The sequence below is a fragment of the Parasteatoda tepidariorum genome, chromosome 6, assembly GCF_982258835.1.
Source record: "Parasteatoda tepidariorum strain Cologne lab strain chromosome 6, Ptep-v5.0, whole genome shotgun sequence".
NCBI classification, from domain to species: domain Eukaryota; kingdom Metazoa; phylum Arthropoda; class Arachnida; order Araneae; family Theridiidae; genus Parasteatoda; species Parasteatoda tepidariorum.
Genome location: NC_141760.1, coordinates 3510025 through 3536919, shown reverse-complemented (window position 1 = coordinate 3536919; position 26895 = coordinate 3510025). Strand labels below are relative to the sequence as shown.

Genomic DNA, 26895 nt, shown 5'->3' with positions numbered 1-26895 from the left:
TAATTGTAAAATCTAGTTGATGTGTAATTTGGCATATAATTGTAATACTGAATAGGTCCTTGAAAAATGTGATTTTAGGTCCTTGAAAGTCATTGAAAAGTCCTTGAATTTTATTTAAAAAAACTGGGTGGGAACCCTGTTTCAAACTATATTTATGCATTAAAAATTGTTTTATAGTGACATATAATGCATGGTAATAATAACTAACAGTGTGATTTAAATTTATTGTAAACAAATAAAAATTATATTATTGCTGAAAAACAGGCTAAAATAAACAAATTGCTAGACTAATTTTACTAACCTCTCTCTTTATTTCACAAAAAAAAAGAAAAAAAAGTTGTGTCTTCATTTATCTAACCTTATCTGCAGACTGACAAATTTTTATACATATCATAACAATTTACTCATTTAAGCAATTTTTTACACCATTTAAATGTGTAACATATATCAAATTAACTATGATAAATTTTCTTCAAGGCTTGTATCTCTTTAGTAGTGTGATGTTACAGGCAATGATTGTCAGTGACCATCTATTTTTACTGGTAATGATGTCATAGAAATGTAAAAAAGGGTTTTAAATATAATTTAGTTTGAATGCAATTTAATTAACATTTTTAATGTATTTTTTTAAGCTCTTTCATTTTAAAATTGTGCATATTCTGAAGACTCTATTTGTTTTATTGCAGTTTATTGTACAGTTTTTATTCAGAGTGGCTACTGGGCAAGTGAAGGAAGTGGATGACACAAGAGAATATGATGTGGAGGAGAAATTGCTTGGTAGGAAAATTTATTCGAGCGAAACAATTATTTGTCAAAATGGGTGAGTTGAAAATTTTTCCTACAAAATTTCCAGCTGAAATTTTTAGGGGGTAGAGGAAATCATCTTATTCTTTCTCATTCTATGGCATTCCAGTAGCTGCCATTCTCTCTGGAACAAGAAAAAACAGAAATAAATTATCAAAAAAGTTGAGAATACCATTTGAAAATCTGGAATTCTCAGGGAAATTATAATTTTCATGAACATGTTTCAGTCTATTATTATTATAAAACAATTTTACATAACTACTTATGTATAAAAAAAAATTTTTTTGTATTAGATTGCTACATATGAAGTGTCAGATTTTTTTTTATTGTAAATTTAAATAACTTCTTTAATAACTTTTTTTTAATCAAAGTAAAAACCATTATAATCGACATGTTACTAGTTTTTTTATACCACTTTCATAAAAATTGGGCTCTCTAATGTCAAAAAAAAGTAATTTTTGATTTGCTCTAGATTGGTGAACTTTTTATCATTGAAAAAAGTTGTGCTAAGCAAGAGATATGCTTGTTGGATGTGGTGAACATCTTATTTTAATGCAACTAACTTGTTTGCAACGATCAATGAAACATGTGATTGTCCATCGTCATGAAGCAAAATGGGTCTTTTTCAGTTGACCAGTGCCAGCTGCATTTGAATTGATTTTTTACGCATAACTTCAAATTCTGCATGGTACTTCTTGGTTGTTATTGTTTCACTTGCATTTAGAAATTTATAATGAAAAATTTTGGTTTTCTTTTCTGCAAAAATTATTAAATTTTTTTTCTTCTAAAATTATATCTAAGAGATGCTTTTTAGTGCATCGGAGGGCAAAGAAATGTTCTTAATTTTTCGATTCCTATTTGAGAAGAATGAAAAATAAGGAATATTGAAGCAAAAATTTCTTTTCTGCAGAAAAGTTTGAAAGATTCTTTTCCCTCCACAATTACACCCTAGAGATACCTTTTTCACTCATCAGAGGGGAAGAAATGCTGGTGATTTTTTTAATCCCATTTGGGAAAAATAAAAAAAAATAATTTGGTTTTTTTTTTCTTTCACTGATTTTATGAATTTTAATTATTATTTTTTTAAATGATGATGATTTACGAAATGCGAAAAAAGAAATAATTAGTGTATTTTCCTCTCACAAAATGTGAGAATATCGCCCATGATATTAGAATAATAAAATATTACATATTCATTTTTAAAAAAATACATACAATTTTATTATATCCAAATAGACTTTTCTTTGTAAATAAAACGTTTCTGTTACTTTAAATTTAATTAATAACATGTATATTAGTTATTATTAAAAGAATCTTGCAGAAAGATATTAGTGCTAGAGAGGTTTGTCGCAGAAAGCCCAAAAAAATTCTGCTTCAGGGCTGTTAGAGAATGGTTCTCATTTATTTCTTAGAAACCAAGTACAGGAGATTTAAAAGCTTTTTTTTTTTCGTTTAGTTTGGGCAAAATCCATTTATCCAATTTTTTTTACTTTGCCAATGGTTAAGAGGCGGCTGTTGCTGTGCTTTCTCCTAATTCTTGTGCAATTTTTCGAACAGTAATGTGAGAGTTTGATTCCATAAACGAGTCATAAAGCTTTGACTCGAGTCTACCACATGGTTCATTTTCAGTCTTTAAATTTTTTTAAACCAACATTAAATTGTTAGTTGATTAACAGTGGCTTTCCTAAATGCAGCATTAACCTTTTGAGCAGCTACTGAGGCACTATGACCACTTTTGAATTCTTAAAGAAAAATAACACGTAAATCATGAGAATTCATGTTTAGGAATTAGCGTCTGAAAAAATACAAGAAGAATATTGCATGAAACTTTTAGAATGATAAGAAAGCATTTAATAAGCTTTAGAACAATAATTTTTATTATAAACTTTTTTTATGGCATACAAACATGTAAGCATAAAAATAAAAATTTATTTTTTCGTGCTTTACTAGACACAGTTTTATAATCTCTTTAAGGCAAATTGTTTATACGATTTTATTAAATTATTGTTAGATAATTTTACTAAGAGAGGAAATGGTAGTTTAACCAATTTTTTTTAAATCAGTTGTATATTGTACTGCTTTAATCATAGCTATGATTAAAATAATAATAAAAAAAAGCTAGCTGATTTTTAATTCCAACTGCAGGTTTCCAAATTTTTACATGCTAAATATGTAAATTTTTAACTAAATATTTGTTATTTTGTTTTAGATTTCAATAAACTACTTAAATATCAGGTATTTTTTAACTGATACCAAAACATTTGTAGTTATTTGTTTGAGTGATTATTATTATCATATTAATGGTTCTTATTTTTAGCTAACTAATTATAAACAAAAGCATGATAATAATTATCAGATGCCATTTTCTGATAAACAAAATAGTAATAAGTGTGACTGTTTAGTTCATAAAACATTTCGTCGATAGATGGCGCTGTTTTCAATTTCAATTTTAAAAAAATATTTTACTTTTATTAATGACATTAAAAAAGTCATTCTGTTTATCTTCTGCTTGCCATTCAAATCAAGGCTAGCGATGTTGTTCCTATAGTGGTAATCATCTTCACAAATCAAAATAAATTGAATGAAGATAGCAACTATTGTCCCATTTCTTGGTTTATAAATCGAATTACTATTTTTCTGATAACTAACATTATCCTTTATAGCAGCAAGAAATCTTAGGTAAGCCAATTTTGATATTAATTCAAAAACTTGCCAATCGAAACATTTTGGAGCCACCAGTGAGGACTTCTATTTATAAGTAAATTCGGAATCTAAAATTTATATGCCTTAATGAAGATAAGAAATCAAAATTATTATCATTTGAAATCGAAAGTCTTATATTTATATTTAATGATTTGCTGCTATGATTATGAATCAATTAACATTAACTTTATAATAAATAGAGCTGTAATCAATATTTATGGTTAGTTTGTGTGATATATTTTTTAAATATTTATGTCACTTTAATCTTATTTCGAAACTTAATTTTCCTTACTAATTCAAATCAAATAATTTCGGTCAAGGTTATCACGACTTCCTGTTTTCCAAATCCGAAGTGAAACTTTTAAGTGGAAAAGGGGGTTCCCCATAAATCGAAGATGCCGAAAGGAAAAAATTCTGTTCCTTTTATGTTTGATACTCAAGTTAAAGAAATCAAAAGATATCGATTGCGTTGATGACGCTATTAATTCTAAAAAAGCGCAATAAATAATTGTGTTAAAAAATAACATTTTGAAATGTCGCAATAAGCTCGAAGAAGTTTATTATGATTTGTTGCTTCTTGATGAATTCGAAGAAGAAGCTGAATATAAAAAAATTCACTGAATCAAAAGATGCTGCTGATTTAGCAATCGAAAATATTGAGACATTTTTAGATTCTATTAATGATAAATTAAAGTTAGATGAATTCCACTCCCAATCCTTATGTTAATGTTAATTTGCCAAAATTTGATATCCCTACTTTTTCTGTACGTTTTGATTCCTGGTTGAGTTTTAAATCTATTTTTTTAAGTTCTATTGATTCAAATAAATCTTTAAATGATATTAAAATATTGCAATATTTGCAAAGTTCAGTAGCGTGTGATGCGTCAAGATTAATTAAGGGATTTGCTATAGCTAGTGATAATTATAAACATGCGTGGGAAACACTTTTAAATAGATATGGCTATAAAAGAGAGTTAGCATTTTCACAGGGTAAAAAATTGTTTTACATGAAAAATATTAAATCAACAGCAGATTCCATTCAAGTAATGATTGATGCGTGTAATGAAGTACTTAGAAATTTTGAAACTTTAGGTTTAGAATCGAACAAATTGGTTGAATTATTGTTGGTTTTCATGTTACAGAATAAATTAGAGGATTCAGTTAAGTGGGATTTAACTCTTGAAGAGACTAATTTTCCATCGCTTAAAAACTTTCTTTCATTCCTAGAAAAGCAAGCTAGGAGTCTCCAGGGGATTAAACAAAATCAAACCCCAGAAAAATCAAATAGAAACATAAATAAAACGTTAGCCCTGAAGCAGAATTTCTTTGGGCTTTCTGCAACAAAACTCTCTAGCACTAATATCTTTCTGCAATATACTTTTAATAATAACTAATATACATGTTATTAATTAAATTTAAAGTAACAGAAACGTTTTATTTGCAAAGAAAAGCCTATTTGGATATAATAAAATTGTATGTATTTTTTTTTTAATGAATATGTAATATTTTATTATTCTAATATCATGGGCGATATTCTCACATTTTGTGAGAGGAAAACACACTAATTATTTCTTTTTTCGCATCTCGTAAATCATTTAAAAAAATAGTAATTAAAATTTGTAAAATCAGTAATAGAAAAGAAAACCAAATTATCTTTATTTTTCCCAAATGGGAATAAAAAGAACACCAGCATTTCTTCCCCTCTTATGAGTGAAAAAGGTACCTCTTGAGTAGGACTGGGCGATATTAGAAATTATATATCGTGATATATCGTCAGTTTTGCATCGCGATGTATCGCGATATAGTATTTTTGAATTTCATTTACTTTAAGGCACAGAAAGTCAGATTTCTATCAAGACTTCATACGCATATTGATTTAAATCAATTTATAAATTTGAAAATATATATGTTTTGCTAAAGAAAGATATTAAATAAATTGACTAAGATGTACAAATCTTACTTAAAATATTTATTGAAAAAATGTGTGTAGATACAGAATGAAATATTTGCACTTCTTTATCGTTTATAAGGTATAAGCAGTCTTAATTTAAGTTAACCCCTAAAACACCCTTAATGAAAAAAAATATTGTTATTAAACAAAAGCTGATTTTAAAATTTCAAAATATATTTTAATTAAAATAAAAGTTAGATTGACTAAAAGCCGAAGTTCAAAATTAAAAATGTTCGAATTTTAAACTAAAAAGTAAACATAAGATTTGTAATAATTTCTTAAAATTTTCGTTTTCTGAAAGATTTCTCAGTTTAAAAATAAAAAGGGAATTTTATAAAGATATCTAGCTGAAATTATTGAAAGAAAATTTAAAAAATTAAAAAAAAACTTGTTAAGAAATTCATTATACACTTAAAACAAAGTGTTTAAAAATATTTTTTTTTTTTTTAAAAAAGAAACTTTTTTTAACAAATCAATATTTGCTTGTACTATTATGCGTAAATAATTACAGAATTATTAAGTTCGATCGTAATGTTCAAATTCTTAATGAAGAAGTAAACACAAGTTTTGTTATATTTTCTAAAAATGATCACGCAAATAACAAAAGATTTCTTAGTTTAAAAATAAAAAAATAAATAAAAGTGAAATTTATCAATATATTTACCTAACAGCATAGGAACAAAATTTAAAAAATAAGTTCGTTAAAAAATTATTTGTACGCTTAAAACAAAGAGCTAAATAAATTTTAGAAAAAAAAATGCTTCTTAAACACTATTTTTATTATTATTTCATATAAATAATTAAATTAAATTAAATAATGACCGAATTATGAACGAAAAACAAAGTAAGGCAAAGTTTCTTAATTAAATTCTTAAAAATAAAAAAAGAATTGTGATATTCGGTAATATATTTAGCTAATTAACTAATAATATAAAACGAAAATTAAAAAAAAATAATGATTTTTCTCTCTAATAAAACGAAGTAGTAATTGATAAAATAAAAAAAAGAAATGAATAAAATTCGCAAACTTTTCAAATTCTTTTGAACAAATAAAGTTTATTGACTTATGTCCAAAAAATAAGTTTTGTTTTAACTTTATTTCTAAAAATAAAAACAACTCAATATTTATAAATTTAAAATCAGTAATAGAAGCCCATTAAATTATTAGAAGTTTAATCCGAAAGGTTTTTAATAAATTAAAAGAAAGTAAAAAAATAACCTAACAAATTTATTTACTTTGTAATTTAATTCCTTATGGGTGCCTTAAATTAGATTTCCGATAATTTTCACATTTAAAAATATAAAAAAAGTTTTGTCAGAAAATAAATAAAAAACTTACCTAATTAATGAAGAAACTTTTCTTTATAAATTCTTTTCAATAATAGATTGCGTTCAGAACAAGGTTACGACGGCGATCACGAAGTTAATCCCATTGAAAATAATCTACAAGAAACGATTTCAAATCGCGAAGTTGCGAAAACGAACATGTGATATAACGATATAAGGTCTCAAAAGTGATTCTGATTCTACCGCTCATCAGTCAAGGCCGTCTCAACATAACGAAACAATATCGTCTTCCACAGCGCGAGTTGGCATCGGAGCGTAAGAGAAAGTCCTTGCGTGTATCGTTATATCGTCTTCTTCACTCGACGGCTTAAATCAGATTTCTGATGCATCGCTTGGAATGAAATTCGCTGTATCGGTTTGCCGATATAGGCGTTAAATCGATATGTCGCGATATATCGATTTATAGCCCAGTCCTACTCTTGAGTGTAATTGTGGAGGGAAAAGAATCTTTCAAACTTTTCTACTGAAAAGAAATTTTTGCTTCTATATTCTTTATTTTTCATTCTTCTCAAATGGGAATCGAAAAGTTCGGAACATTTCTTTCCCCTCCGATGCGCTAAAAATATCTCTTAAACATAATTTTAGAAGAAGAAAAATGTAAGAATTTTTGCAGAAAAGAAAACCAAAATTTTTTACTTTCTAAAAGGAAATTCTTTCTGCAAGAACTCTGTAATGCTCTGCGACAATGTCGCCGCGATCCTGCCACGGGGAACGTTAGCACTTAAAACTTAAATCAAACTATCTGACAGGGGATCGTGCAAGCTTTGTTTCTTACCATATTCTCTACATAAATGTGAAAATTTTTTAAAAATGAATTTTCAGGACGGTTGGACGTTGTAATCCAATCAAAATCAGCTGCCAAGAGCTCACACGACCAAGTACAAATGCTGAAAATAATCCAATTTGTCTAACAGGTCATATGACTGATTCAAAATTAATTTTGCTATCAACAGCAATTGTAAGAGTTAAAAATAGTCGGGGACTATTAACTGTAAAAATATGTTAACTGCCGTGCTTTAATTGATGGGGGTTCTCAAGCTTCTTTAATCACGGAATCATGTTGCAAGAATTTAAATCTTCAATTTCAAAAATCTGAAAATACAATCTTAGGATTAGATGATAAAAGTTACAGCTCTTGCAACTAGAAAGGTCGCTTTGAACTTTTCGTCGTATTTTAGTCAAGAGATCTTTAATGTAAATGCCCTTATTGTCAAAAATCTGCCTTACTTAGAATCTCAGAATTTGACTGCCCTCATATTCAAGGATTGAAACTTAGCAAATCCTACTTTCTATATCAGTCGACCTATTGATATAATCTTGGGCACTGACATATTCTTTGATTTAATTCAAAATGGAAAAATTTCAGGGTTCCAAAATCAACCACCTGCTTTAAATTCGAAACTAGATTGGTTACTGTCTGGTAGAATTTCTGCTGATTCTAGGAGTGAAAGAAGGAGTATGTCATTAATTAATTGCCATGCATTAGTGGAATTAGATAATGTTATGAACAAATTCTGCGAAATTGAATCTGTCCCAAATGCTACTACTTTATCTATCGATGATCAAAAAGTCGAAAAATTCTACCTTCAAGCAACAAAAAGAAATCGCTATGGTAGATACATTGTTATTTAACTTTTAAGAAAGATAGAGTTTTAGGAAATTCTCGGAATCAGGCAAAACAACGATTTTTTTCATTGGAAAAAAGGTTTCGTGATAGCCCTAAATTCGAAAATCAATATGTTAATTTTATAAGAAAATATCAAGATCTGGGTCATATGCAACTTGCTCCGCATCATGAACTTTCCAAACCAACTTCAGAGTGCTTCTATTTGCCACATTTTGGTATCATTCGAGAAGAGAGTGAGACAACCAAATTACGTGTTGTCTTTGATGCATCCGCAAAATCCGAGACAGGCATTTCTCTTAATGACCTTCTTCTTGTGGGTCCGAAACTACAAAACGAACTACAGTGTAACGTTCCGTATCTGGAAGGGTCGATTTCCAGGGCACTTTTTGACAATCAAAATAAACAAACATCTATCTTCCCCTCTCTTTTTTTTAAAAAAAATGTCTTTGCACACACGTTTTTTTCCTTTTCTAGCTTCTAGTGGTTCATGCATTGAACCCATAAATCTACAGAAAGAGGAAGAGAAGACCTTCCAAGACCTTAAGTGATGCTCCTAATCAGGAAAGGAGAGAGATTTGTTTTCAAAAGAGCACAACTGAGTCTCCTCCCTCCCCCCCCCATCTTTTTTATGCATGCGGCTAGTGAAAGACGCAATTCCTGGAACCTTTTTATTAGAGTGTCAGGGGAAGAAGAAATACTGTGAAAAAGGGTAAACATAGCAAATGTTAACTTGGAGGGGGAGTCACTTTCAGTCACACAAGAAATAGTAAAGAGAACCCAATTAGCATGCCGCGCCTTTATGCTTGATTGATGGCTAATGATGGGAGAGAAAATAAGAATTTATCACTGCCCCGCCCTCAACTTGAATGACAAATAAGGAGGAAATTAATTTTCTTCACCTACCCACCTTAATGAATGACTGGAATTTCCCCTTCTTGCTTGAATCCTTCTAGTTCAAAATGGCGGAGAGAGCAATTAATATTTTCATAACTGTCAATTTTTTTTCGTTTTCTACATAAGCAATAATTATTTTTTTCTAATATTTTGTTTTTGATTGATTAGATATCATTCTAATACTAAAACATTGCCCGAAAAATAATGTTTATTTATTTTTTGCTTCTTAGATTCAGATCGTTTTAAGCTTTGTTTACCTTGGGGGTCTATTATATGGAAAAATCCAATATCCGAACTTCCAAAAGTCCCACCGATTCCGGATATGCGACTTTCCACTGTATTTAATGTTCTCTTAAAATTCAGATGTTATCCTGTTGCTCTAACCAGTGACATTGAGAAAATGTTCCGTCAAATTCAAGTGAACAGTAGCGATGTGGATTACCAGTGAATCCTTTGGAGAGAACAACCTGAAGATCCATTACTTGAATTCCAATTGCTCACCGTAAATTACGGTACAGCTCCGGCTCCTTATTTGGTTATTCGCACTATTCAACAGCTGGCGAAAGATGAATCAGCGCACTTTCCAGAAGCTTCTAGAACCGCCGTAGAAGATTTTTATGTTGACGATCTTCTAACTGAAGCAAATACTGGGAGCTCAGCAACTAGTCAGTCAAATGATAGAGCTTATGAAAAGAGGAGGATTTTCAGGTCAAAAGTAGGCTTCTAATAAATCATCAGTCCTTGAGTCTTTACCACCCGAATTGCGCAGCTCCTCAGGATCTTTACACATTGAAGGAGATCACATTTTGAAAATCTTGGCATTATCTGGGATGCCAAGGAAAATACTTTCCGAATCAAAATAAATCCTATTTCCAGAGACACTCTGACAAAACGTCAACTTCGTTCTATTATTGGTAAAATTTACGATCCTCTTGGTTTCCTGTCACCTACAACAATTCAGTTAAAAATCCTGATGCAAGAGCTGTAGAAAGAGAACCTCTCTTGGGATGATCCATTGCCTTACAAGATTGAAAAAACATGGTTTCAATTCAAAGATCAGATGGAACATTTAGCAGACATTAAGATTCTCAGATATCTTTCTGATGATCCATTAATAAAGTAAATTCAACTAATTGGTTTCTGCGACTCATCTCAGTGCGCATATGCTGCGGTTTTTTATTTACGAACAACATTGTGCTCTGGAAAAATGCATGTTGCAATGATTGCTTCAAAAACAAGAGTTGCTCCTGTAAAACCAATAATGTTGCCTAGACTGGAACTCATGGCAGCTCTTCTTCTTTCACAACTTTATGTTGCAGTTCTAGAATCTTTGCAGAAAGTCATTCAAATCGAGAAAACTATTTTGTTTTCGTCGTTTTGGGTTGGTTGAAGTCGGATCCTACTAAATGGAAAACATTTGTTTGTAATCTTATTTCCAAAATTCAAGAATTGGCATCAGGAGTAACTTGGCAGCATGTAAAAAGTCAAGAAAATCCTGCTGATTGGGCTTCTCGTGGTATTTCTGCATCAAAATTGAAAAATCATGATTTGTAGTGGACCGGACCACAGTGGTTAAGACAAGATTTCTCCAAGTTCCCATCTATTGCCTCATCGCAAACTGAAGAAGATAAAAAATGTGAAGAACAATCAGTTGTACTTCTCAATAACATGACAGTTTCTAACAAAAACAATTATTTTTTAACAATTATTGAGAACTTATCATTTACATGTCTGATTCGAGTAATCTCTTGGTGCTTGCGATTTATTAATAACTGCTGGTCAACTAAAGTTTCTAGCGTACTTTTATCTCAAAGAAATTAATAGGTCCTTAAAAACAGTTATTAAGATCATTCAAGAATCTGATTTTACCAGGAGCTTAATCATCTAAAAAATCAAATCCCTCTCCCTAAGAACAGCAACTCCATCAGCTAAGTATATTTTTAGATACAGATAACATTATTAGAGTTGGTGGACGATTGAAAAATTCAAATTTAAACCAAAATCAAAAGCACCCAATGCTTCTTCCAAAAAATCATAATTTCACCAAAATTTAGTGATGCATCCAATTGCATAGTGGACCTCAGCTGACATTGTGTATCATCCGACAAAAATTTTGGATTCCTTCTGGCAGAGATGTGGTTAGAAGAATCCTTGTAAAATGTCTGATTTGTTCCTGTCTTAAGGCACAGTCAGGTAATCAAATTATGGGTGACCTGCCTGCTAGTAGATTCAACACTGGTAGACCTTTCTTAATCATTAGGCTGGACTTTGGTGGACCATTTACCACTAAACCTAATGTACCTAGAAGTAGAATCAAGATGAAGTCCTATATTGCATTCTTTGTATGCTTTGCCACTAAAGCAGTGCACCTTGAAGTGGTTTCTGATCTTTCAACAGATGCATTCTTAGCTGCATTGCGTCGTTTTATTTCTAGACGTGGCAAGCCTACCAACCTCTACTCAGATAATGCTACTAACTTCAAGGGGACATCTTCTTTTTTAAATGAACAGACTCCCTTCATTCACCAAAAATTCAAGATGTGTCACATAAATCAATCAACTGGCATTTCATCCCACCTGCAGCTCCTCATTTTGGTGGACTATGGGAGGCAGGAATTAAATCAGCAAAACATCATCTCACCTAGACGTGCAAATCAGCCACATTGAACTTTGAGGAACTTTGTACACTCGTAGCACAAATTGAAACATGTCTAAACTCCAGACCATTGACACCATTATCATCCGATCCTCATGATTTAGAACCTTTAACTCCTGCACACTTTTTTATTGGTGTTCCTTTAAATTATTTTCCAGAAAAGGCCCCTACTGAATCCATTTCATTAAAAAAGAGATGGCACCTGATTCAATTGCTCCGTAATCAATTTTGGTCTAGGTGGAGAAGCGACTATTTGAGCCATTTGCAGCAGTGGTGTGAATGGAATAAACTGAACAATAACTTTAAGGAGAATGATTTAGTTCTCTTAAAGAATCAAGATCATCCACCTATGAAATGGAGTTTAGGTAGAATTGTGAAAACATTTCCAGGCAGTGATGGTGTGGTTAGGGTGATAGAAATCAAGACTGTGAAAGGAAATTTCAAGAGACCGATAACTAAATGTTGTCCTCTTCCTCTTGATTGCTGAACATAGTTCAGGCGGAGGAGGATGTTTAGTTCATAAAACATTTCGCCGATAGATGGCGCTGTTTTCAATTTCAATGAAAAAATTTTACTTTTATTAATAACATTAAAAAAATCATTCTGTTTTCTTCTGCTTACCATTCAAATCGAGGCTAGCGAGGTTCCTATAGTGGTATTCATCTTCACAAATCAAAATATGTCGAATGAAGATAGTAGCTATTGTCCCATTTCTTGGTATAATAAATCGAATTACTATTCTTCAGATAACTAACATTATTTTTTATAGCAGCAAGAAATCTTAGGTAAGCCGATTTTGATATTAATTCAGAAACTTACCAATCGAAACAGTGACAATGAATTTAATAATTGGTGCTGTAAATTGTTCTAACACTAAGCCTGATTTAAAATAATGTATTTGGTAATGTTCATTGTGACATACAATTTGTGATATACAAAATCTAGATTATTATTCAGAGATATTTCTTTTGTTTATTTTAAAAATCCTTTCTATGGCTCTGATCAATGTTTGAATTCTTTGCTTGGTTTACTTTACTTTACTTGGTTTAATAATGTTGCCATTATTTGTACAAAAGAACTGTTGTAAAATGTTGTACTATTTAATACTAAAATTACAGATGCAACTTTTTTTCAAAAGTATTTAATAACACAAATTTGTTTGTCGCTGCTAGAAATTTATACTGTTTTCTCTTAAATATTCAGTACTTTTTTTGGACCAATTTTCCGGTGATACGTTCTGTAAAAAGTGAAATAGTTTACATTTTAGAAACTTTTTCTTTTTGATCTTTCTTAAATAATTCGTAATATTCACAAATTTTTCCATCTATACACAATTTTCATAAAAAGATATTTCAAACTGTTGTTTATAAATATTGGTAAGGATGGTTTACATATCAATAAAAACACTTTTTGATAAGATCCCTAATTTTTTTAAAAAAGAATTTCTTTCTAATTTAAATTGTGTTGTTGATTGCTGGATAATATAAATTGATAGAAAAATTAACTTGAAAATCACTGATTTTGGACTTAATGTCCCTCCCCCTCATGAGCACTAATGTGACTGTGTTTAACCTTAAGAAACAACTCATTATCTGAGTTACTTTTAAAAGACTGTGATTTTAAAGCGATTAGTAAAAAGGAGCCAACCGTTAAAATTTCTGCTGGTTCATAATGTAACAAAGAAACAATTATTGTTCAGAAAATGAAGACTCTGAAGTGTGTTTGAGGTGTCTAAACTGTAGAGAGGCAGCTGTGGCGATGAAGCTTCAAAGTAGTGGTTCACTAGAGAGCTTAGCAAAAGATGAGGTCATCCAGATTATAGGCATTGCAGGTAGGATACAAAACTATGCGGCAACAGTGTTTCAGTCATGAGATAATTTATCTTTCCAAAACTTGAATCGTTCTATTCTCCTTAGAAATGGTATTTTTGATGAATCATTCAAAAGAGATACTGGAAGGAGATGCTTGTGAAGCATCATTTCAAATCACATATTTTGAATTCTTTTAGAAATTATATTTATTTTTAATTTAAACAACTGCAACATGAAAGATTAATGGTTTCTGTGATTTTCTTTCACTAAACTGAATAATAATAATGACATTTAAAAAAAAAATGAATAGCATAATTTTGGCTAATTGAACCTAATGCTGATTGTAGATGCACAGGATTATAAGTAGAAAGCATTTACAAAAAGTCTGAAAAGACTCTTAAAGTGATACTAAAGTTAGGAACTTTTTACCTCAAAATCTGATTTATTATTCCCTGACGATTGTGACGAGCAATGGAAAAAACAATGTAAGTGCTTCAAGAAAATTTTGTGAAAAATGACTTAACAGCTATTTTTTGCCATTTCAATACTATCGATTCAAAATATTTCAAATTTGTTATGCTCCTACCTTAATATTAAATTATTGTGAAAAAAATTTTGCCAATATGTTATTCATGAATAGTTTTAAACAAATTAGGAGTTAAGATGATTTTCTGCAACGGGTTATACTTTTGTGTACAAATTAAAAATCAACGTATTTCACAAATTTCTCCTCTTTATGAGTTGCACGTGCGCTGCATGTTCTTGCAACAATGTGATAATTTTTTTGTGTTTTTTATTTATTTATTTTTAAAAATTTTTTAAATACATTTCTTGTATTTATCTCCATTATTTTTATTTGCTTTTTTTTAATTATATTTTTAAGATTTTTACCGTTATCAAAGGAGAAAAAAAAATTAATAAAGAGACAAAAGGGAATTAAGGTTAAGAACATTTAATTCAACTATACATACAATAATGCATATATGTTCATATTATATTCATATTATCAGCAATCTTGATTAGAGATCAATTAAATCTTTCGATGTTTCAGATGATTTAAATTGATTCAGAATCATAACTGTGCTTCAGGAATCAAATTTCCAAAAAATTTTTAATGCCGTATTTTCTTTTTTTTTTTTTTTTTTTTTTTTTTTTTTTGTCTATGTGAGGAGTGTCTTGTGCATAAAGTTTTACTAGAGATTCTTATTTGCTACAGACGGTTTTAAGAACTCAACATCTGCCCATCTTTGAAAAAGTTCTCAGAAAATTTTAATTCCTTTTAGGAACTCCACCATGTTATTCAAGTATGATAAATTGTTGTTAAAGTGAATAATCTATCTGAATTGATCAAATTTACAGGTGACTACTACATTCTGATTCATCTTTTACAGGTTATATATGAAATTTGATTAGTTTCATAATTTTCAATGCATTTGGCTTGATTTTGGTTGCCTTTAACCTTCCGTTAGTCGCGCACTTGTTTCCGACATGGTTAATCGCGTTGCACCTATGAGGTGTTTCTGATTTTTTGAAAGCCAAATGAAATTTAGTCTAGTTTAAATAGTTAATTGTTACCAATTTAAGACTCTTTAGAGAGATAAATATCAAAAAACTTATTTAGCGAAGTACCGAAGATAAATTTTTCTTGCTCCCGCGTCGGATCTCTTCCTCCATCACAAGATGTTCAGCCAATTGACGCAAGAAGGTTCTGCGGTTTTTCACTCCGTAACCATTTTCTGTGTATATAACTTGACCATTTATACCTGCTACGTTGAGTAGGACAGAAAATGAGATAAAATATATATATTTAATTCATAAAAATATTATATCCATAATACTTGTGTCAATGGTCGCGCTGCACCAGAGGGGTGATTTGAGCTGTTCCAACTCTCCATCGACATGTTCTAAGGTCGGTTTTACCCGGACATTTGAGTAATCCAAAGTTAGGAACATAACATTAGGCTCGACCCCCGGAAAAATCTATTGACGGCAAAGAAGGTGGAAGTGCAGTAGGGATGCACCTGTGAGGTGCGCACGTCTAACGGAAGGTTAACTAAGAATGTCAGTGAACTAAAAATGTTAAGTAAGAACTATCAGTGCGGGCATATAACAGACACTTAACCTTACAAAACATCAGTTGAGAGTAAACTGGGCAACTTTTACTAATCTGATTATTAATAATAGCTGTTTTCTATTTTCTAGTTTTTTCATTCGTCTTTTATAAGAATATTAAAATTTATAAACTCAAGATTTCAAACATTATTCATCATCAATAGAAATGTTAAGATTGAATTTTTAAAGCTACCATTTTAAATTTAAACTTAGGTAACAATTTGCATTTTACAAAGTCATTTCATTATTTTTAATTCTACTTGGCAGATTTATTTTCGCAGCACATAGAAAAATAAAAATTACGTTTGAGTTGAAGTTTCAATAAATTATACCTAATTAATTACACTTACCAAACTTTAATGGCAATTATTAATTATTTAGTGTGAATGTACATAGCTTACCAAACACACTTACCAAAAACTTGTTTATTGTTAATAATAGTTGGTTTTTATTAATAGACATATTTGTTACATTTAAATAAAAAAAACTTTCTCGCCGGATCACATAGTCGAAAACGAGACTTTGTAATGTTGATGAAGTTTTCACAAAATTCTCTGGTAGTATGAAATTATCTGATTTGTAATACTTTTGAAAAAAATTATATTTCTTAGTGAAATCAATTTTCAAATCAACATTTACTCAATTAGCACAAGATGCTAAAGAAATGACACCACAGATGGAAAAAAAGAAAAGAAGAAACAGTGTAAGTACGAGGGTTGCCAGGCTATTCTTTCCCCTCGATCAGTTACTTGTGATACAAAAGTCATTGTTAAGTCCATTTTTCTACAGCTCAAAAAGGTCATCTTGAATAGATAGCTACTTTTTGTTGCAGCAACAAACATTTTTGCAAATTTAAGATTTAGTCGGAGTTACGTTGAAACGAAATTACAAAAAACTGATTTTTGAAAGAAGAAAAAGTTTTTGCAATATGTAGCTATTTTTACAAAGATGCCAAATATATAAAATTCTCAATTTCAAATTTTTTGTAGCTCTTGTTGGTTTTTCAATTACACGTATTTTTCTTTACTTTCGTCCCTTTTACCCTTTTCTAAAAGGGCATATTTTGTTTTAATTGAGTTTAAAAAAATGCTCTCTTTTTTTTTTATTAAGTGTTTTTATTTTTTAGAAGTGCAAAAAGCAATGGCAGCTGCGATGATACCAGACTTTTAAATGGTGATGTTACCGGAACAGTGAAAAAAATGCACCTAAGTTAGTGGAAATGAAGAACCTTCCATGAAAATCTTTATATTGAGCTGATATCTTTAATAGAGTTTGAAACTTCACATTGTGTAAGGCTTATTTTATAAATTGTATTTTGAACTTTAATGTGCATTTTAGTGGACTGCATACAATTTTGTACATAAGCATGATGGAAAAAAATTCTTTTGAAACAAAATATCTTTTTATTATTGATTTGTGTGATCTAAAAAGAAAAATGAAATTATGCAAATCAGATTTGTTAATGGACAGTTATTTTATTGAATAGCATTTCTTTGGCTGCTAGAAACTGCATTCATTATTTCTGATTAAAAACAAATATTTTTTTAAATTATTTCTTTTTAATTTATTTCTTTTTATTAGTGAAAATCATCTGAAATTCGTTTTGTTAGTTTGCTTTATATAAAGTTGCTAAATAATGAAGCAATTTAGATGTTTTAGAAAAGATTGTTTTATTATTATTTTAAATATTTAGCAAATACATCTCAAATCTTTATTTTCTTTCATCTACTTAAATTCAGATTTAGTTTTAAGTTCAATCTGAAAAAAGAAAAGAGCTTTTTAACGAACATTTGCATTATTATTTTAGTCCAAGATAAACTTAGTACACTACTAAGCGAACATTTGAGTCTTGTTTGTCAGCCGTAAATAAGATGCTGCTGTTCAAATGTCATGTTGAGACTAAACTAACCTAAATATTCTGCTTTCAATAGAAGGTGATTCCTGTAACTTAATCTTAAGGCAAGATTTAAAACTTAAGTGAAATTTGACATTGTTAGTTATCTTAAATATGCAATTAACTGTAAAGTTAATTCCTTTGTAATTTTTAATTTTTTTTTTCATTTTAATCATGATAGGTGTGACAGTGAAAAAAAGAAAAATTAAATCTTTTAAAAGTTATAGTAAAAATAAATTTTTTCTTTCAATAAATAAGAATAAAAATTTCCTTTAAAAAAATTATTTCAACTTTCTCTTCAGAGATAGTGTAAAAATAAACATCCTTAAAGAAAATTGATTTTATTTTAAAGAAGTCAAGAAAATGGTTTTTTGCTTAGATAAGCTATTAGCATTTTAAAATAAATTGATATAAATAAAGTATGAACGATAAAAAAATGCTGTAAGTCCAATTGAGCTATAGTATATATAATATAACATTTAAAATACCTAACAAAAGGATTTGTTAAATGGCAATGATCATCTTTTACAAAATGGTTGGATGAAGTCATTCCATTGGGGACAACACATAATTTTTGCATTTTCACCCCTGTCTTCACTCTGCAAGTAAACTGACTGTGCACATGTATATGAGAATCACGCAACATAGTTGCTTCATGCTTGCAGCTGCTTTAGAAGTTAATAATTGTTTCACTTTTGATCTCATTTCAGTCATTTTATTTACCTTAAAAAGTACTTTTCTCTTTCAAGATTTTAGTATAAAGATGCAAAGAACTTTTTTTTTTCACTTAAATTTTTTTTTCTTACTTTTGTTCTTTTGTATCCACGCATCTAGAAAGTTTTGAAAAATCTTGGAAAGTCAGGAATTTCGGTATTGAACAAAATTTGTCATGAAATGTCATGATTTTAACTATTTAAAAAAAAAAAATCATGGATTTAGGTTGCCGAAAAATCAAATTTTTAAAATGGAATCTCCTCCCCCCCCCCCCTGCCCAATTTCATGGTGTTCTTAATTTCTGACAAAATCCCCTCTGACAGTCATATTTTATTAAAAAATAAAATGTTTTTATCATGTTCTTTAAAAATTATGGTATTCTTTCAAAAAATAAAAGAAAAAGCATTTTTAGAGCGGATTTTCTTTTAAACTTCTGTGATTTCAGAATTTCTATTATTTTTTATTTTATTTTAGCAATTTAAAATTTTAGCTGAAGCAAGCCAGTATTTCTCGGGAGTATTTCTTTCCTTTCCAACGAACAAGAAAAATATCTTAAGAATATAGTTCTGCAGAAAAAAAAAGAAAAAAAATATTATCTTTCTTTACTCTGTTTTTTTAAATTTAAAATCTTTAAATATGAGAAGGCAGAGTGTAACAGTTTTGGTTATACCTATCATTTCGATTAATGTTATTACAATGCTTTTTTTGAATTTATTGTTGTATTTTTGTCAGAGAAAATAGTAACTTCGTTAAGTCATGAAAAATACCTGGAAATAGTCATGGATTTGAAAATCTAAAATGTAGCAGATACCCTGCAAATGACTCTGACTTTGGATTAAAAATTAATTCAATTTAGAGGAATGAAATAAAAAGTTATGAGTTGTTGATAAAATAATTATAAAGATGGGTTATATTATTAACATCCAAATGACTTTGTCTAATGATATTATTGACATCCAAATGATATTATTAACATCCGAATGACTTGTTTAACATTGCAATTGTTTCTTTTTGTCTTTGATCAATAATAATAATTGAACAAAATCCATTTTCCAGTTATTATTATTATTATTTTTTTGCATGGGTGACCGAAAATCTCTACCATCTTATTCTATTACCTGTGTTGGCAACTTTGTATAAAATCAATTTATGCTTGCTTTTTATGCTGGAGAGCTGTTATAATTTGCAATATTCACAAATCAGTTCACTTCAGCCGATCTGCAATGAAATTGTTTTTTTTTTTTTTTAAATTTTTATGTGTACTTTTTATGCCATTCCAAACACATTGTGATATATTTTCATACGAATGCATCACATGGAATTTGCCTAAAATCTCTACTTACATGTTGAGACCAATTTTTTTTGTGATACATTCAGTATAAAGTGAAATGGTTTAAATTGAACAACTAATAACTATTTCAAATTAGTTTTTTAAACTGTTCAGAATTACTTGTGCATGTCTCTATGGTTCTAATTAAAAATTATGCAAGTGTCTACCCTTATATAACAACAGTTTTGCTGGAACAAATAATAATTACTTGTGTTCGATTGGACAAACATAGTATTAAAAAATAAAGTTTAATTATTATTAATTTTTTTTTTTTTTTTGTGTGTAGTTGTGTTTAACTCACATGCTTTTTTATGTTTACAAACTATAGTAATGATCTAATATTTTAATGCATTTAAATTGCTGATACCTGATATCAGTCTAATCTTGAGATTTGTTGAAAATATTGTTTAAATTTTATATGTTACCAATAGAATTTATTTTTTAAGAGTTTATTTGATATCTTTGATCTAGTTTTTTCTAACTTTCGTTTTATTGTGCTATAACTTTATTGGCTTAAACACCTATTATTGATTAAGAATATTTAACGTAAATTAATTTATGTTGCTTCATAGAAAAACTTGCTGAATTTTAATATTTTGTCGAAGTAATCATAATTTGTTTTTTAAAAAATCTATGGCAGAGGTACGATTAAATATTTGTTTTATTATGTTATGCTTAGACTTTTATTTTATGTGGTGTTAAAAAGTCAATTTTGGTTAAACTTCTGTTGCAAGTAGTTTCTTTTTTCTGACGTATTAGTAATTTTTTGTTACTTTGACATTGTGTTCACACTGTTAACTATTTTCATCGGTGTTTGTAATATTTAATTTGCTGTTTTATGTACAAAGTTTTATAATCAACCTTTTAAGATTTTAAGTGAAAGTGCAATTTTAAGTTGGTTTTTATCACTCAAGTAGTTTTTTTTTTTTTTCTTTCATTTTATTTAAAATATTTCTCGTGTCCAGTGATGAGTAATATATTTAAATTGAAATCATTTTATTCTACAAACTTCAAACTACAAACTTTTATTCTACAATGTATTTAATATCTGTAAAGTGTGTATATTTATTCGTCGAATTCAAAGAATAATTCAAAAATATCAAAATACTCATGCTAATGTAGTCTCTCTCTAATATAATTTCTTAATCAGATTCATTTTTTAAAATTTTATTTTTTGCTACTTAGACTCGTCCAAATTCACTTTTGTGATTGAATTGTGTTCTTGTGTACATTTTTTCTAGGTGATGGTCATTTATTGATAAAATTTTAGCAGCATTATTATATTTAATATTAAAATTAAATTTTGTGTTTTAATAGAGAAAATGTCATTGTATGAATTTAAACTAAACACTTAGTGTTTAGTTTAAACTAAAGTTTTAAACTAAGCACTTATTATTTTGTTTATTATTAGTTTTAGCAAAAACTGAAATGAGGGGTAAATTTTTAATTTGAATTAGTTTTTTTCAAATATCCAACAAAAAATCTTGCAACCACTATTAATTATGGAATGTAAAAGTGTCATTAGTTTTAAACTACTTGAATAAACTCATCATGTAAAAAACAAACTATTATCTATCTTTGTTTTGTAGAAATGTTGTTTTTCCTAAGGAGATGTAAAGCCATTGTAAAATATTTCTACATTTGCTTTGATGTATATTTCTACTTGTCCAAGCTTTTCATACGCTTATTTTTTAAGAAAAATGCATATTTGCAAAATGATTATTTGATGAAATGTGCGAGTTATACAATAAAACCTATTTAAAAGAAACTTTTCAAGCAGTATAACTTTTTGAGCTGGCAGGAATAAAATAGTCAAAAAATCATAGATATCAATTATGTTTTGTTCTTGTTTATGTTGTAATATCATGCACATTGAGTCATACTTATAGAAATTTCATTTAGATTTTAGCAGGCTTAAAATATTAATAAAGGAAGAAAAATAATAAAACTAGTTTTACTAAATATTTCTTAATATTTTTTCATTTTAAAGAAAAGTTTCGTTCACAGTAAGTCAAATGTCGAACAAGACTGTGTCCCCCTTCCCTAAGAATCCATTGTTTTGCTTGGCTAAGTTTTATTTATTTAGACATTTGTTTAACTTTTTTGTGAGGAATTCCAATGTTTTGAAATAAAAATTAACAGCTTGAGAAAATGTTGTAGCTTGAAAGAAAAAGAAGTTTAAAACTAAATTTCTCAGAACGGTTATTTTTGTTTTGTAGAAAGACGGAACAAAATATGTAATGAGAATATGAACTACTTAAAGGAGAACTCAAACAGATTTTACTGTATATATTTCTCATAAATAAGACTAATAAATAACTCGTAAATAAAGTATAATTATGCATGTATTTGATTAATAATGTGTTTTCAAGATTTAAAATATTAGATAAAAAGAACTTATATACGTACCTCTCAATTTACTTTAGTGAAGCAAATGAGACATTTGGATTCTTTTAAATATGTTAATAATTATGTTAAATGTGTTGATGACTCAATGAAATGGGACCAAGTAAAAACAATTCTTAGCTGAAGAAAGAAAGTTTTAGTTGTCTCTTTCCTTAGAACAATAGATAAAAATTTTCATTGAACATTTGTAAATTAATTTCAAAACAAATTTGTATAAGTTGTTTGGAGGTCTCATTTCCTTTTTAAAGTGCAACATTCTTAAAATGTCTTTAATAAGCAACCTTAACTTTTTAACATCTTCAAAGATTGCGATAGTTAAATTTTATCAATTATTTAGATTTTAATTAAAATTTAAGACTGTTTCCCTTTAAAATTATGCTAATTTGTTTGATAATGGAAATATAAAAATTTTAATTTGTAATCTGTCATATAAGTTACAGTTTAACTCTGATTTAAGTTATCTAAGGTTAATGTTTATTTAGAAATATTTTGTAAAACATTCTTTTTTTTCCAAAAAAATAATCGGAAATTTTTTTGATTATTTGTTTTAAATGGAAATTTTGTGTAAATATATGATAATGAGTGTTTGAATTATATATTATATAAACCAGTTAATTTAAACTTGTTTTATTAAAGACTATTTATTCTTTTATAATTTATTTTAGTTGTTCAATTTGATGAGCTTCATAACTTTTTATTAAACAATTTCTGTAATATTATTTTAGATTTTCTTTTCCTTACGTATGCAAATAAAATTAAAGTAAAATGTTTTGAAAATCATCCATCTTAATTGTTAAGGTTGAATTCTAAAGTGTGTGTATAGGATGTCTGTGTGTTAATTTTTCCTTTGTGTGAAGATCTGATGTGTTGTATAAGATTTGATAGAAATTTTTAAATTTCTGTAGCAGCTACGTTTACAGAGAATTAAATCTTCAATCTTGTTTGTAAAATATTAATGTGTCTTGGATATCGGTGATAAAGCATTTCACTTTCTCCTATTTAATTTTGAATAAGCAATTTAATGTGTGAAATAATATGTTTCTTCGTGAATGTTTATACTCGTGTAATGCTTCCATTTGCGTTGAAAGATGATTGGAACAAATGGTATTTTTCAGTACAAGATTTGTTGTGGATATTTTGCATAAAAGAGTTTCAATAGTTCAGTTGATTTTTGTGCAAAACATCTGGAAAGCGCTTTTAGATGTACTGTACGCGAATCGATACAAACATAAATGAACATAAATTTTTAAAAAGGACCTTTTGATACTTGACTGAACTTAAGTCATGTATTTAAAAAAAATTTTGGAAACATTAAAATGTTATTTTTTGAGAGAAAATATATCTTAAGCAGAGTTACCAACTGTTATCATATCGAATGGAGCATCCCAAGACTGGGAATTCAGGGAGATCTTTTTATTTGCACTGCAAGTTATTCTATACTAAAAATGACATTTATATTCTCTCTCTTCTTATTTTAATTATTACTAATTTTTTTTATGTATCATTGAAGTTTGTTTAAATCTGAGTATATCTCAATCGAGAGTCTAATGTAATTAAAGGCTTCATTGATTTTCAAAACTCAAATCTATTCTTCCCAAAACATTTAAAATTTTGGCAGAAGACTGCAAATGAGATGTCTGCTTTCTCTGTTGGCAACTCCGTATTCTAGTTTTAATTTCAAATAGAATAGCATCGTTATTGCGTTAAAAACTGTAAATAAAGTTATTAAAAAACTGATCGGGGGAAAAATTTTCAATTTTTTCAATTATATTAATAAATAAAAAAACTTGCCATTTTTAAAAAACATTTGAAAAGTATTTTTTTTCTTCTCAAAAACTGCTTGTTGAGCGCACACCAACATATTGTAAATTGGAGTTTAAAAAAAAAAACAGTTCTTCCTTTCCAAGTGTATAAATTGACTATTTTTTATAAAAAATTGTACAAGAAACCATTTTTTATACATGCATATCTGATGATTTTGATCTATTTAGAGTGTTTCAGTCAAACATTTAAGTGATTGTGTTTTAGGACTATCCATTCATGCATTTCAAAATGACAAGCTCAGTCTTCCGAAATCGGGCCTCTTGAACCTAAATTCTTCCTTAAGAAGTGTCTGATTTTTTTTAAAAAAAGAAATTTCATTTCTAATTTGTAAAATTTTGAGATATATGAGATATTTTCCGATATTTTGAGATATTTTCCTTTACACTCAGAAAAGGAAAAAAAAAGCTGTTAGTTAACCCAGATTAAATTGTATCTTGCTGTTTTTTGTTGACTTGTTGCATCGACTTGGTGTAAAAATTTTTACTAGTTGATGTTTTTTTTAGAAAGTATAAGCAATTTTTTAAATTCTTGTTTTAAAGGCCAGGCACTTTTCACCCTGATTCGAAAATTGTGAGATGACTTATCAAGTAGAAGTTTAGTACAGAAATGTATATTTCGTATAATATATAACTATTTATGCATACTTTATGTAATAAGGTATTTATAAATACCCTTATGTATACTTTATTAATTATACCTAATTTGATTATGACAGCAAAACTTTTGTTTAGAGGGAAACACATCAAAATAAAATAAAATTTTAAATAAGGATTACTTCAGGGCTGATTGTGCTCCGGAAAAATTCCGGAATTTTCGCTAACAGTTATCCGTAAGTTTCCGGAGATCGAAGGTCCAGACGTTTAAAAAAATCATTGATCACAGAAGTTTCCGGAAATCAAATTTTCTAAGGTGGAACTTAAAAACACAGTTTCTTTTATTTGTTTGTAAGGGAGAGCCAGAGAGATACTTTATAAGCTTATATTCATGATTAATATTCATTTTTTTTATCAGTAAATAGTTATAATCATTAAATCAAGAAAGAAAGACATATTTGTAAATTTTAATTACTTCTCCAGGTCGTCACAGGTATGTGTAAAATTTTTAATATATTTTAAGTAAACTAAGAAATATTGAGAAAAAGGAAAAAAAACTTGTTTAAATTTTTTTCTAATTTTTCAATTTAAACTTTTTTTTTCTTTTTAAACTCAAGAAATTTTCCGGAATTTTGACTTGGGCTCACAATCACCCCTGTTACTTAAAGCATTTGGGTTAGAATAACCATCACATAAGTGTGATTCTAAGTAAACATTTATTTTTAAACACCTTTCATGTTATTTTTGTTTTGCACTGAAGGAATCATTTTGTACTTTCCTTTCTACGTGTTGGAAAAATTGTGTGTGTTTTAGGTTAATGAAATAATTTGCAAACAGCTATCATCGTTTTGCAATGCAGCGAACTAGCTTTAGAAGTGCCCAGTATTTTTTTCTTAGGAGGATTTTTCATTTGGTCCACATACCTTAAGTATGGCCTTTTAAAGGTTAATTGTAATAAGCCTAAACAAATTCAGTCTGTAATTCGCCCATTTACTAATTGGCCTAAAGCTGATTTTAGTGAGACTAAAAAATACCAAACAATTTAGAAAATACTGAAAACTTTTTCAGTTTAGCCTATGACACAAGATTTGAGACAGCAGAACTGTTTAACTGAAACACTCAAATGTATTGTGAAATTGACTAAAAGTTTGCTTTATGAAGTAACAAAAATTTGAATCTTCACCTTTATAATTAGTATTTTTAATGGGACTCTACTATGAGATTGTATATCTGATGTTTTTATTTTTTTTTTGCTGAAATTCATAACTAAGATTTGAAGTGTCATTTTAACCACTTTGAATAGCTTCTCATATGAATCAATAAACTATGTGAAAATTCTCTTGTCAGCCTCATCCTTTCATAGCCGCGCTGTCACCTACATATCTCTTAAGGGTTACCCTAATGTACAGTCGGCAAAAAAAAGATATCACCCTGAATAACTTTCGTTCTAATTATCGGATATTCACGAACTAAGTGTCAATCTTAATAGTTCCTGGGGGTGACCTCAAATATGCTAATTAATTAGTGCTTGCGAAATCAGACACAAAAACGTACTTTCTCTGAATAAACATTTTTTTTTTTACATATTTGGAATCCTGACCCTTGAAATAAGAGGGGGGGGGGTAGACAAACTTTCGAAAAAATTGAGTGGCAATAAAGATTTATATATATGGCGGAAATTTAAAAAACGAAAATACCAAATTACCTCGCCATAGAAGGTGAAGGAATCACAAGACAAAATACGTGTTTCTCCATTGCTGAGCAACCAAGAGGGGAATATTTGGGGCTGCTTTCTGGGTAAAGAAAACAGACGGTTTTCTTTTTAATCTTCTTTGAATCTATTAATAAATTAATTATGATTTTCAAAGATTTTAGAATCCGAACGTTGAACTTCTTATCTGACATTATTTATTCTTTTTAAAGTTGTTTTAACGTCATTTGTCTGAAAATTTTGTACTTAAACCAAATTTAGGAAGTTATTATAAATTTATGAAGAGTTGTAAGACTAATTGCTTTTACACCTCAGTTCGAGTCTCTTAGGTACGGAAAAAAATTTTTAAAAAAAATCTCGATGCTGATGCACAATCTCGAGGTTTAATCTCTCTCAATATATATAATTGTATTTTTATTAAAGATCATTTCATTCTGAAAAATATTTAATTTATATGATTTTCTTGAATAAGCACGATTTGCAAATATCATCCCCATGTTTCTACACATTCCGAAATTG

At 28.7% G+C, this 26895-nt stretch overlaps 1 protein-coding gene across 5 annotated transcripts in view; it reads left to right on the top strand.

The window, feature by feature from the left end:
- Positions 1-26004, top strand: part of LOC107455157 (ceramide synthase 1) — a 104441-nt gene extending 78437 nt beyond the window's left edge. For 2 of the 5 annotated variants that reach the window (XM_016072627.4, XM_087165322.1), the window contains 3 exons: positions 687-820; positions 15076-15151; positions 17031-26004. In XM_016072627.4, coding sequence (XP_015928113.3) covers positions 687-820; positions 15076-15121 — 180 coding nt within the window. In that variant the 3' untranslated portion in view covers positions 15122-15151; positions 17031-26004. The remainder of the gene's footprint in view (positions 1-686; positions 821-15075; positions 15152-17030) is intronic. The other 3 variants (XM_016072626.4, XM_087165321.1, XR_011636738.2) reach the window with 2 other exon arrangements.
- Positions 26005-26895: the final 891 nt, after the last annotated feature.